An 11,911-nucleotide genomic window follows, 5' to 3' on the forward strand; every position below is an offset into this window, starting at 1 on the left:
TCTCCAGGGGAACATTCCCAGCTCTCCCAGCCTGGCTCCAGAGCAGAGAAGGACCCAAACAAACCCAATTTTTCCTGGTTCCAGCGAGCCAGGGAGAAACATCCTCAAGGAAGGGTCAGAGGGGGATAAAAAGCTGTGAAGCCGAAATTGCTCTCCCCGAGCCCCATCCCCAACTCTTCCTTCCTTTGGATGGATTTTCCTGCTGGCAGCTGGAGCTTTCTGGAGCCTGGAGAAGGGACAGGAATCCACAGGCAGCGCTAAAACAGAGATAAGAGATGAGAGGCAGGAGCTTGGCTCTGGTGGAGGCGTTTGGAAACAGAGATTATTTATCCAGGGGGATCCTTCGGGAAGATCAGAATTCCTTCTCCTACTCCTTGTGCCCGTGTCTCCCCTCTCTGGAGCTGCTCCAGCCTTTCCTGCGGGTTTAAAATCAAATCGAATCCATTTCCAATCCCCGCTCCGGGCCATTAGGGCTCTCTGAGCACGGCTATTATCGCGCTTGGCTGGCAGAGCATCCCGAAGGATTTAACTCCTGCCGCTCCCCAGGATCCCTGGAAAAGCTGGAGGTCCCAGGGATGTCCCGTCCCCTCGGAGAGGCTGCAGGTTTGCAGCTCTTGGGGGGGGTTTTATCCCGGAATGCCGAAAAAAAGAAGGGAAATCTGGGTTTTATTCCAGCTGGAAAAGCAGAATTCCTAAAGGGAATGGAGGATCCAGCCCAGGGTGGTTTGGGGGAATTGGGAAGCTCAGATTTACTCCTGAATTTTGTTCAGACCAGGAAGAAACAAATTTTTTTTTCCATTTTCCTCCATGAAAATTCCACCAAATCCAAATGCTTCCCAGCCAAGCGAGGCAACCACTTCTTTCCCCATGGAATATCCGCATTCCTCTGTGGAATCCCGTGAAAGGAGCTCTGAGCTGCTGGGACATTTTTTGCTTGGGTGATGCCAGAGGGAATTTTTTTGCTTGGAAAGCAAAGCCCCTCTGGATTTCCTGGAGGGATTTGGTTGGAAGGGTTTGTTTTCCTCCCCCCACAAATCCCAAAGGGAATGAAATCCTCCCTGTTTCCTTTGCTGGACAATTCCTGCTCATTATTATTTGGTCCAGGTTTGAATTATTCTGTCTCCAGCAGCCGATGGCATTTGCTGCGCGTCACGCAATGTTCCAGGTAATTAATTGGTGTTTAATTAATTAAGGGATAATGACATTCAATTAAGGGAACACTGTCACTGGGTAATTCATGGCTTCCTGCTGCTCCAGGAAAGCCGAGGAATTTGTGGGAAATCAATCCAGGGGGGGAAGCTGAGGGGTTCCTCCCCCTGGGAAGGAGCCGTGTCCTGGGAATCTCCAATTCCTGCCCTTTCCCGAATTCATGGGAGGGGGCTCGGCACGGAGCTGTCAGGAGCTGTTCCCAAACCTGCAGCAGGTGGGAAACACAGTGGGAAATCTCTGGGAAGGAGGAAAAGAGCTCCCAGTGTTCCCAGCACCACACAGAGGATGAACAGCAGGAATTCCCGATTCCCAATCCCATGCCCAGGGGGAGTCAGGCTCCGTCTAAACTCGGATTTCCTCCCCCTGATGTCCAGGATCAAAGCCTGGGATCAAATGGGCCTCTGTGTCCCCTTGGCTTTGGAAGAGAGCACTGGAAAAAGAGGAATTTCCTGGGACATGAAGACAAATGACAATAAATTCCCCAAATCAGAGGGAAGCAGGATAAATATTGAAGGATAAACAGGAGTGAGTCACTTCCCAGCTGTTCCTGCCTGGGGAATGAGGTGGGTGTAAATGTTCCAGGCAGCACCTGAACGGGCACAGAGCCCTCCCGTGGGGATCCTCTGCTCCTGGAAAGGAGAGGATCATCCAGGAAAGATTCCAAACTGTCCCACAGCTCCTCTCCAAGTGCCACTTGTGTTGGCTGCTGCCCAATTAAGGAGGTGCTCATTTAATTTTAATTTTTGTTGAATTTTTGAGACTGTGCAGCTCTCAGACGATAAAATGCTTTTGAGATCGGCGTTTGTCACCCTCAGGAACCGTGGGCACCATCCAGGAAGGAATCAGAAGGAATTCCAAGGCTTTCTGCCAGGAACCTCCATCCCCAAATCCAGCCTGCCCCTGCAGAGCTGCCCCTGGCAGCTGGAGGCTGCTGCAGGCAGGGCGAGCCTGGAGCGTGTCCTTGGGTGGGAGAAGCTGCAATTCCCAATTCCTGAGGAGAACAGGGCTGCCTGCAGGTGCCAGATCCATCTGGGAACGTTTGCCAGCTCCTTTTGGCACCGGCAGTGTCTCTGCAGCTCGTTCTGCTGAGGAGCCTCCAGTGAGCCGTGGACAGATTCCAGATCCAACTGCGGCTCCGGCTCTCTGAGCCCCAGGGCCGCCTGTCTCCCGGGAAATGGGGATCCTGCTCAGGGAATGATGTGGGATTGGAGCCTTTTCCTGGCTGCCAGCGCTGCCCAGGGTCACCTCACCCTGCTCTGCTCTCCTTGTCCCTGTGGAAACTTCCCCAAACTCTTCTCTAAACACTTCCCTGAACATTTCCCTGAACATTTCCCTGAACATTTCCCTAAACCCTTCCCTAAACCCTTCCCTAAACCCTTCCCTAAACCCTTCCCTAAACCCTTCCCTAAACCCTTCCCTAAACAATTCCCTAAACCTTCCCTGATCATTTCCCTAAACCCTTCCCTAAACACTTCCCTAAACCTTCCCTGAACATTTCCCTGAACATTTCCCTGAACATTTCCCCAAACACTTCCCCAAACTCTTCCCTAAACACTTCCCTAAACATTTCCCTGAACACTTCCCCAGACACTTCCCCAAACTCTCCCCCAAACACTTTACTGACTGGCTCCATATAAAAGGAATAAAACCGTGGCTCTGGTCTCCCCTTTCCCAGCCCCAAAAGCAATTCAGGAAACTCCAAGCCACTTGCAGAGTTCTGAAGAGCCAAATTCCCACATCTGCCCCGGAGCCACGAGCAGCCTGGAGTTCATTTTGGACACCAACTCGATTTTATTGTTTGAAACACCAGGGGAATTCAGTCTCAGAAATGTGGGAATTTCTGCCGCTCCCAAACATCACCCTGGACATCCTTCCTTGTCTGACCCCGTCCAGCTCCACTGAGCATCCCCTCGATGACCGTGCTGGGAACAGGCTTGTGACCCTTTCCACATCTGCCTGGGCTTCATCAGCCACCTCTGCTCCTCATTTTGGGAGCGTGGACAGCCTGTGCCACGGCTGGAGCAGCCACCCGGCCGCCTGGAGATCCCCATTCCCGACGGGACGGGAGTGGGATCTGCTCTCACAGCTGGTACTTCTTCAGCAGCTCGCTCTGCCACTGCCGCTTCTTGTTGGGAAAGGCGTGCGGGATCTTGATCCTGCGGAATTCCTCGATGCACCTGCCCAGCTCGGACTGCAGAGCCCGGCGCTCCTCGCTGCTGGCCGTGCTGGTGGCCGGAGCCGGCTCCACGCCGTTCTCCTTGACCGCGGCCCGGTCGCTGCCGCGCCGCTGCCCCGCCTGCCTCGCCTCCTCCAGCTCCTTCCCACCTTTGGAGAAGTCCAGGGTGTTGGGGCGCGCCGGGGGCTCCTCGGGAGCCGCTGGCCACGGCGGGGAGCTGGTGGGGCTGGGATCCTTCGCCTCCTGAGGGTCTCTGCTGGGGATGGGCTCCTCCGAGGGTGGGGCTGGGATGGGCTCCGCAGGGACGGAGGTTCCAAGAGAATTCCCGGGGTTGGACGGGTCCTGCCCCGTCCCGGGGTTCTCCTTCGGCTCCACAGCGTCCTCGAGGGCTGGGGAGGAAAAGAGAGAGTGAGGAGAGCGAGAGGAGGGAGATGAAGGAGATGAAGATGAGGGAGATGGAGATGAAGGAGATGAAGGAGATGAAGGAGATGAAGAAGATGAGGGAGATGAGGAAGATGAGGAAGATGAAGGAGATGAGGAAGATGAAGGAGATGAGGAAGATGAGGGTGATGAGGGAGATGAGGAAGATGAAGGAGATGAGGGAGATGAGGAAGATGAAGAAGATGAGGGTGATGAGGGAGATGAAGAAGATGAGGGAGATGAGGAAGATGAGGAAGATGAAGGAGATGAGGAAGATGAAGGAGATGAGGAAGATGAGGAAGATGAGGGAGATGAGGGAGATGAGGAAGATGAGGAAGATGAGGGTGATGAGGGAGATGAGGAAGATGAGGGAGATGAAGAAGATGAGGAAGATGAAGGAGATGAGGAAGATGAAGGAGATGAGGGAGATGAGGGTGATGAGGGAGATGAAGGAGATGAAGAAGATGAAGAAGATGAGGAAGATGAGGGAGATGAGGGAGATGAAGGAGATGAAGGAGATGAGGAAGATGAGGGTGATGAGGAAGATGAGGGATATGAGGCTGGTGAGCATGGTGAGGGAGATGAGGGTGCCCAGGGAGCTGAGGAAGCTGAGGGAGAGGAGAGACCTGCTGGGAATTCTTTTAAAAACACCCCAGGTGGCAGAGATACAAAACAGGAATAAACAATTCCTATTTAAAACCCCCCACCCTACACTTTGCCCCCTGCACAGAAGCAGAAAATGTGAAAGGGGCTTTTCTTTTTCCTTGAGAACTTTCCTAAGGACAGAAATTGGATTTTTGTCCCCCCTTCTCCTTCCTCTTCTGTTTTGTTCTTTTTTTTTTGTCCCATTTTGACATTTGCTGAGCAGCTCCAGCTCTGCAGTTGCAGGAGGTGGGAAGCAGGAATGTCATCCATCAGCGAACAGAACCCTTCAAGGCTGGATTTTCTTTGGCAGATCTCTCCGGGAAGTTACAGGGATGAATCTTTGCTCCAAATTCTTTGAGTGATGGGATGAAGCCTCGAAGCTGCTTTAATCATCTTATCTGTGAACCTGGGAGCTGCTTTTGGGAAATGTGGAGCTGAGGCTGGGGAATTTAAGCACCCAAATTCCCAGGAGGAGCCTCTGGCTGAGCTGGGGAATGAATTCAAATCCTTCAGTTCCTCTCCAGCACCACAGCTCCCGGAGCATCCCGTGGCTGTGGCTGCTGCAGGATAACATTTATTTTCCCAAGTTTTCAATTTTACATCCCATTATTCCTGTCTGAGGCACAGAGAACTGTTCAGGTCACCAGGCTGAGAGCAAACCCAGGCTTCCAGGGAATGGCTCCTGAATATTCCTCACATCCCACCATCCTGACGTCCTTTGGGTGCTCTGGCACGGCTGGTGCCAGGCTACAAACTCACATCCCTAAAATTTCCCTGCTCTTAATCTCAGAATCCTGGAATGGTTTGGGTGGGAAGGGACCTCAAATTCCATCTGGTGCCACCCCAGCCATGGCAGGGACACCTCCACTGTCCCAGGTGCTCCAAACCCCATCCAGCCTGGCCTGGGACATTCCAGGGATCCAGGGGCTGCTCTGGGCACCTGTGCCAGGGCCTGCCCACCCTGCCAGGGAACAATTCCTGCCCAAAATCCCATCCAGCCCTGCTCTCTGGCACTGGGAGCCATTCCCTGTGTCCTGTCCCTCCATCCCTTGTCCCCAGTCCCTCTCCAGCTCTCCTGGAGCCCCTTTAGGCTCTGAAGGAGCTCTGAGCTCTCCCTGGATCCTTCTCCTCTCCAGGTGAGCATTCCCAGCTCTCCCAGCCTGGCTGGGAGGCTCCTCTTTCCTGTAGTTTTGGACAAACATCCCAGTTTTTCCCTCGGGTTTATCCTTCCTCACATTTTGAGCCCGTGTTTGGCACTGGGGGGTGTCAGCCCCCGGATGATCCAAGGACACCCCACAATCCCGAGTGTCCCTCCCAGCTGCTGCTCTGGGGAAGGGGATCAGCCTGGCTGATCTTTCTGATCCTTCCTCCCACAGATTTCCCTTCCCCGGTGCCAGCTGGGCCTCAGAGCCCCAGTTAAATTCGGAGCAGCCCTGCGGAGCCGCTGGAATCCTGCTGGGGGCAATTATCGGCTCCTGCTCCGGTGGGAGGCACACGCCGGGACAGCGCTTTGTTATTCCACTTATTCCAGAGCAGGGACAGGAGATCGGGATCTCAGCACTGGATTTTGCTGCTCTCTGACGCTGCTGCCACCCCCAGGGTCCCAGCATGGATGGGATGGGATAGGACACTCCTGGGTGATCCCAGATCATGAGGGATCTGCAGCTCACACTCCATCGGGATCCAGGATTTCCATTCCTTTCCCACCCATTGTTGCAGAGACCTGACTTTTCCCAAAATAAGCAGGGAGGGATTTTTTGATGCAGTGACTGGACAAGGGGGAATGGCTGCCCACGGGCTGGGAAAGGATTAGATGGGATATTGGGAAGGAATTCCTCCCTGGCACAGGTTTCCACAGAAACTGGATGCCTGGAAGTGCCCAAGGCCGGGTTGGATGAGGCTTGGAGCCACCTGGGATGGTGGAAGGTGTCCCTGACCTGGCAGGGGTGGAACTGGATGGGCTTCAAGGCCCTTCCATCCCAAAACATTCCATGTTTCTCTTCCGTGGCTTTATTCCAGCAGCTCCTTTCCCTCCTTTTCCTGGAAAAACCAGGACCTCAGCTGGCTTGGGCTGCACCAGGAATGTCTCAGTTCCTTTACAGGCTTCTTAAAATTCCTTCCAGCCTCCTAAACTGGGGTGATGTGGGCCAAAAAAAAGATGGATAGAAGTTTCCAAAGGAGCTGGAAGAGCAGGTTGGGTTTGGGAAGCGTGGGAAGTGTGGGAAGGAGCTACCCAGGGTGCATCCCAAACATCCCTGTGCTGCTGCTCCCAGCTGCTCCCGTGCCAGCCACTGGATCCCGTCAATCCCAGGACTCGACTCTGCAAGAATTGTTCTGTTTTTGTGGGATTGATCCAGCTGGGAGCAGCACTGGGAGCTTCCCGTGCAGCTGGGCCAAAGTGCCCTGGCAGTGCCAGTGCTCCCGGCTGGATCCCCAGGGAATCCTGATCCCTCAGCAGGAGGCACCAAGCTCAGGTGCAGAGAATTGTTGGAGCCCCAAACTCATGACATGGATGGCAGAAAGCCCAGCTGGACTCTCCCTGGATTCTCCTTTTGTCATCCATTCCTGCCGTTGGAAAAGCTCAGCGAGAAGCTGGGGAAAAAAAATTCCAAACAGCAAAAGGCAACTCTTGAAAGACCTTGGAGGCCTGGGAAGGTAATCCGGATTTTCCTTTGTCACATGGGTGCTGCCAGGAGGAGGCAAGGTGGGGTCAGGGATTTCAGGGATTTTTCTGAGGGCTGAGTTTCCTTGGAGGGAAGGTGAAGCTCCTGGAGGTGGAGGAGAGCTGGACACTGGTACCTGCTGGTGTTGGTTCCGTGTGCTCCATGGATTGTCCATTCCCTGGAGTGTCCCTTGGCTGGCAGGAGCTCGGATCCCCTGCTCCTCCCAGGTTCTCTGTGAGGAAAAGATTGGGAATTGCGTTATGGAGATGTGCTCACAAACATCACCCTGTGGGTATGGAGCTCACAATCCCATCTTTTATAGGAATCACGGAGTCCTGGAATGGTTTGGGTTGGGAGGGAGCTTAAAGCTCATCCCATCCCACCATCCCAGGCTGCTCCAAGCCCCATCCAGCCTGGCTTTGGGCACTTCCAGGGATCCAGGAAGCCCCAGCTGCTCTGGGAATGTGTGCCAGTTTTATTAGGATGTTTGACTCTGCAGGATCTCAGTCCTTGGAGGAGATTGCAGGAAATGCCCTGGAGATCCTTCATCTAGATTAAATCAGTGTTCTCTGAGTGATATCCACTCCTGCAGGAATGGCTGGAATGTGGGAATGCCTCCAGCCTGGAATCCGAGGCCGCATTGCCTCATCCCTGGAAGTGTCCAAGGTTTGGAGCAGCCTGGGGCAGTGGAAGGTGTCCCTGCCCATCCCAGGGGATTAGGTGACCTTTAACGCCCCTTCCAACCCAAACCAGCCTGGGATTCTATTCCATGGCTCCTGAGTGTGGGATGCCCGATTCCAGCCCTTAGATCCGATGTCTGTCAGGACTGACAGATGGAGATCTAACTCCAGCCACCTTTTGTTATCCAGGACTTCAGTCCCTTGGAGCTGCAACAAACCCGTCCATGGTTTTTGTGCCTTTCATTCCCAGCCAGCTCCCGCCGGGATCTGAACCAGCCCTGGCCACTCCACCCCCTGAGCGAGCCGATATCCATCGACACTTAATTATTCATCCCCCGGGCCTTTCATCTCCAGTTCCTCCCGATTTCCCTGATTTCCTGCCCTCCCTGGAGCTGGCAGGGCCCACGCCCAAGAGCTGAGCCAGGGGAGGTGTTTGGGGCTGGAATTTTGGCTGCCTTCATCACAGTTGATTCCTGCAATTCAATCCATCCCCTGTGCAGCTGTTCTTGTTTCCAAAACATTCCCTTTTTTGTTTTTTGGGAGCTCTGCTGTCAGTTTTAGGCTGTTTCCCGTGGATCTGTGCAGTCCAAGTAGTTTTCCCGCTTATTTTTATCCTTATATATAAATACACACATTTAGCCGTGGATATTCCCAGTCACTGATTAATTTAATATCTTCTCTAATCTGCTCCAGTTCTGGCATTCCCAGGAAAACAAGGAAAAGAACAACAAATCCCTTCTCCAAAGGTCTCCCAAATTCCCTCTCCAAAGGTCTCCCAAATTCCCTCTCCGAAGGTCTCCCAAATTCCCTCTCTGAATGTCTCCCAATTTTTGCTGCCTCCTCTCCGTGGGCAGAACTTTTGCTTTTCCCAGAGCTGGGATGCTGCAGCTCCTTGCCAATTCCTTTGGGATAGCACATGGGATCCTCTGGGATTCCTTTGGGATGGGATCAGCGGGAGGAGCTGTGGGAGTCCCTGGAAGTGCAGCCAGCTGAGGGGGAGTGATGGTCAGCAGCTGTCCCACACCAAGACTTTGATTCCCTCTCGCTTTTCCAGAGCAGCCACTCCAGCTTTATGGCCGGGATGGGAATTATGACGGATTCAGACACCAGAGGTCAAATTCCGGTGATGGCACAGAGCCCTCGGATGATGGGAGCCAACGGATCCATCCTGCTTTGCATCAGCAAAACATCTGGCTGGGGTGGAGGGCTCGGGACCACGTGGAGCAAAAGCAGCTTTCCCTCCTTGCCGAGCCGATCCGCTTGGATAACCCTTTATTCCCCAAAAAGTTTTTCCAGGCCCAGGGCAGGGGTGGAGTCCCTGTTCCTGGAGAGATTTAAAATCCCTGGGGATGTGGCATTTGGGGACATGGGGAATTTGGGAATGGCTGGGCTGTGGTCTTAGGGGTCTTTTCCCACGGAAAAAAATTCCATGATTCTAAGACCTGCCTATTTATTTGGATTAGTGATCAATAGTGTGGATGACAAAGCTTTGCCAAGAAATCTTCCAAGAGGAGCAGCTCTTGGTGAGTCAGAGCTGCATCCGACCTGGAAGTGCTGGTTCCCACCTGGAAGTGCTGGTTCCCACCTGGAAGTGCTGGTTCCCACCTGGAAGTGCTGGTTCTCACCTGGAAGTGCTGGTTCTCACCTGTAAGTGCTGGTTCTCACCTGGAAGTGCTTCTGCCGTGTCTCCCTTGAGGTCCAGGATGGGCTCAGAAGAGGACATGGGTTTTTTGGGGCTCTGCTCCGGTTCCGAAGGCTCGGGAACGGGAAGGCTGAGCCAGGAGCTCCCTAAAAACCAACACCCAAAGGAGAAAATCTTATAAAGAAAAGGATGCAGGGGGAATGTGGGAAGAGTGGTGGATGGGAATAGAATCCAAAGCACCTCCCAGAGGCCACGCTGGCTTCCCAGGGTGAGGAATGACCAGGAAAACCCCCAGTGCCTCCCGAACCCTTCTTGGGGTGATCCCTCAGCTTTGGGCAGTGCCTGTAACCACATCCCACATTTCCCACCAGGAATTGCTGTTCCTCATGCTTTGGTCCTGCTCTCCTGCCTTTTTGCTAAACCTTCCTATCCCTGGCTTTCCATATATTGCCTCATTTCCATGGATTTACAAACAGGGAGGGATGCGAAGTGTTTATCCTACACCGGGATTAGCGCTTCGGCTTTCCGTTATTTTCTTCCCTGACATTTCCACGCAGACACTTCCATTTGCCACACAGCCTGGAAGAGGCTTTGGATCCAGTTCCTGCCCCATCCAGGGGATTTGCCTCTCCATGACAAAACGTCGGAGCGGGATCATCCCCTTGGCAGAGAGAGCAGCAAATCCCATCAGTGCTCCAGTTCCCGGCAGGCAGACAGGGAATCACGGAATCATCACCCAGAAAGATCCTCCAGGACTGTCCCAGGGTGATCCAAGCCCAGTCCAGCCTGGCCTGGGACATTCCAGGGATCCAGGAACAGCCACAGCTTCCCTGGGCACCTGTGCCAGGGCCTGCCCACCCTCCCAGCCAGGAATTCCTTCCCGATATCCCATCCAGCCCTGCTCTTCCAGAGGTGGATGGAGACTTTCGCCAAGGCCACCCTGACTGGGGATAAAACCAGCCCTGCTCCACCCGGCCGTGGGGAGCAGGGGATGGAACTGGGTGCTCCAGCTCCCAAACCCCCACAGCTGAGCAGGACTCTGTGTCCGGTGGTTTCCAGAAACCAGGATAGAGCAGGATTCTGTGTCTGGTGGTTTCCAGAAACCAGGATAGCGGGAATTTGCCCAGAGACAGCCTGGCCAGGCTGGATCTCCACCATCCATGATGATCCAGAAGAAGGTGCAGCCCGCAGGAGATGGCAGCAGGATCCCAGCATGCCCTGTGCCCATTCAGTGAGGTTCCTGAGACAATTCCTGGCTCTTCCCAAGCTCCAACCAGGGTCTCCTGTTTCCCAGGACCACCAACTTCACCCAGAGGCTCTGTGGTCACCGCTGGCACAGCTGGAAATGTTCCATTCCTAAATCAAATTAATATCCCAGGGCGGCTGGTTTTGCACCCAGTGATATCCCAGAGCCCTGGAGGAGGGAATCTGAGCTGAATTCCATCCAGGGGGGAATTCCAAAGCCTTTTGGGCAGAGCAACATCCAGACAGGACACGGGAACGTGGCTTGGAATGGAATTCCTGGCACATAATTATAATGGGAAGGATTTTCTGTGGAATAAGAACAACGCTGAGACTCCCCCATTTCATTTGCACGGCTGAGCTTCTCCAGGTCTTCCCAAACATTCCAGCAGAGCTCCAGGCTGCTGCATTCCCACTTCCACGTGCTGACCTGCAGCCGGCGCTTATTAAAGATTTAAAGGCCAAGCTGTCAGCACCGCTCTGGGGATGGACTTTTCCTCTTATAGCTCTATCCCTCTAATTCTAATAGGATTGGGAAGGGGAGGCGGAGTCTGGAGCAGTGCCAGGAGCTGAGGGAGGGTTTGTTCCTTCCAGAGGCTTTGCACACCTTGGCGCAGCTTTCCGGAAGTTTGTTCCTCTTCCAGCACCTCCCGGGATTTTGGGTTAATCCCTGGGGCAGTGAGAGCGCAGGAGCTGCTCTGTCCTGGTTTTCCCTCTTCCCAGGGATAACCAAACACCCTCTGTGTGCTGGCTGCCCGTGCTCTGCTCCACGGGGAAAACAGAATTAATCCCGTTTTATTCCAAATTTCAGACGGGCTCTTGCTGCTTCCCAAGGTTTGGGAAGATTCCCAAGCTCCACTCCGGCCTCAAATCCAGGCTGTCCAACAAACACAGCGGCTTTGGGGATATTCCATGGATGTGGAGAAGGGATGGAAGCCACCGGGGAGCCACCGAGCTCTGGGATACTTGGGAATCACAGCCACTGCTGGAACTCAAATGCTTGGGACTCTTCACCCACTCCCAGGTTTCTCCCAGGACACGGTTTTCCATGGATTTACCTGGAAGGCTGCAGTGCCTGGAGAGCTGCCTGGAGAGCTGGCCTCGCACAACGGGACCTGGAAACAAAGGAGAAGGTTTGGATCTGGATCCTGCTCCAAAACCATGGAATTCTGGTGACCTCCTCCACACCTATGGACCGGTCTGGATCCTGCTCCAAAACCATGGAATTCTGGTG

General features: G+C 53.9%; 1 protein-coding gene across 2 annotated transcripts; it reads right to left on the reverse strand.

Annotated features, from left to right (window-relative positions):
* Window positions 1-2,976: 2,976 nt before the first annotated feature.
* On the reverse strand, window positions 2,977-11,875 carry LOC107203658 (cell surface glycoprotein 1-like). Of its 2 annotated transcripts, XM_015625963.3 has the most exons (4): window positions 11,736-11,875; window positions 9,459-9,581; window positions 7,250-7,345; window positions 2,977-3,774 (listed from the first exon to the last, which is right to left on the reverse strand). In XM_015625963.3, exons 2-4 carry the CDS (start codon window positions 9,514-9,516, stop codon window positions 3,290-3,292), a joined length of 639 nt encoding a protein of 212 aa, XP_015481449.1. In that variant the 5' UTR covers window positions 9,517-9,581; window positions 11,736-11,875; the 3' UTR covers window positions 2,977-3,289. The 2 variants fall into 2 exon arrangements, with proteins under 2 accessions (XP_015481449.1, XP_018862019.1); XM_019006474.1 differs by lacking the exon at window positions 11,736-11,875 and having other exon boundaries at window positions 9,459-10,264.
* Between the last annotated feature and the right edge of the window lie 36 nt (window positions 11,876-11,911).

This window comes from Parus major, chromosome 4A (genome assembly GCF_001522545.3).
Source record: "Parus major isolate Abel chromosome 4A, Parus_major1.1, whole genome shotgun sequence".
Taxonomy (NCBI): Eukaryota; Metazoa; Chordata; class Aves; order Passeriformes; family Paridae; genus Parus; species Parus major.

Coding starts and splice junctions, on each gene's coding strand:
- LOC107203658 (XM_019006474.1), bottom strand. CDS start 9,789: ATGTGGTTACAGGCACTGCCCAAAGCTGAGGGATCACCCCAAGAAGGG. Junction 7,346..9,458: donor CACGGCAGAAGCACTTCCAG/GTGAGAACCAGC, acceptor TTTTCCTCACAG/AGAACCTGGGAGGAGCAGGG. Junction 3,775..7,249: donor CACGGAACCAACACCAGCAG/GTACCAGTGTCC, acceptor TTTCCTCCCCAG/CCCTCGAGGACGCTGTGGAG.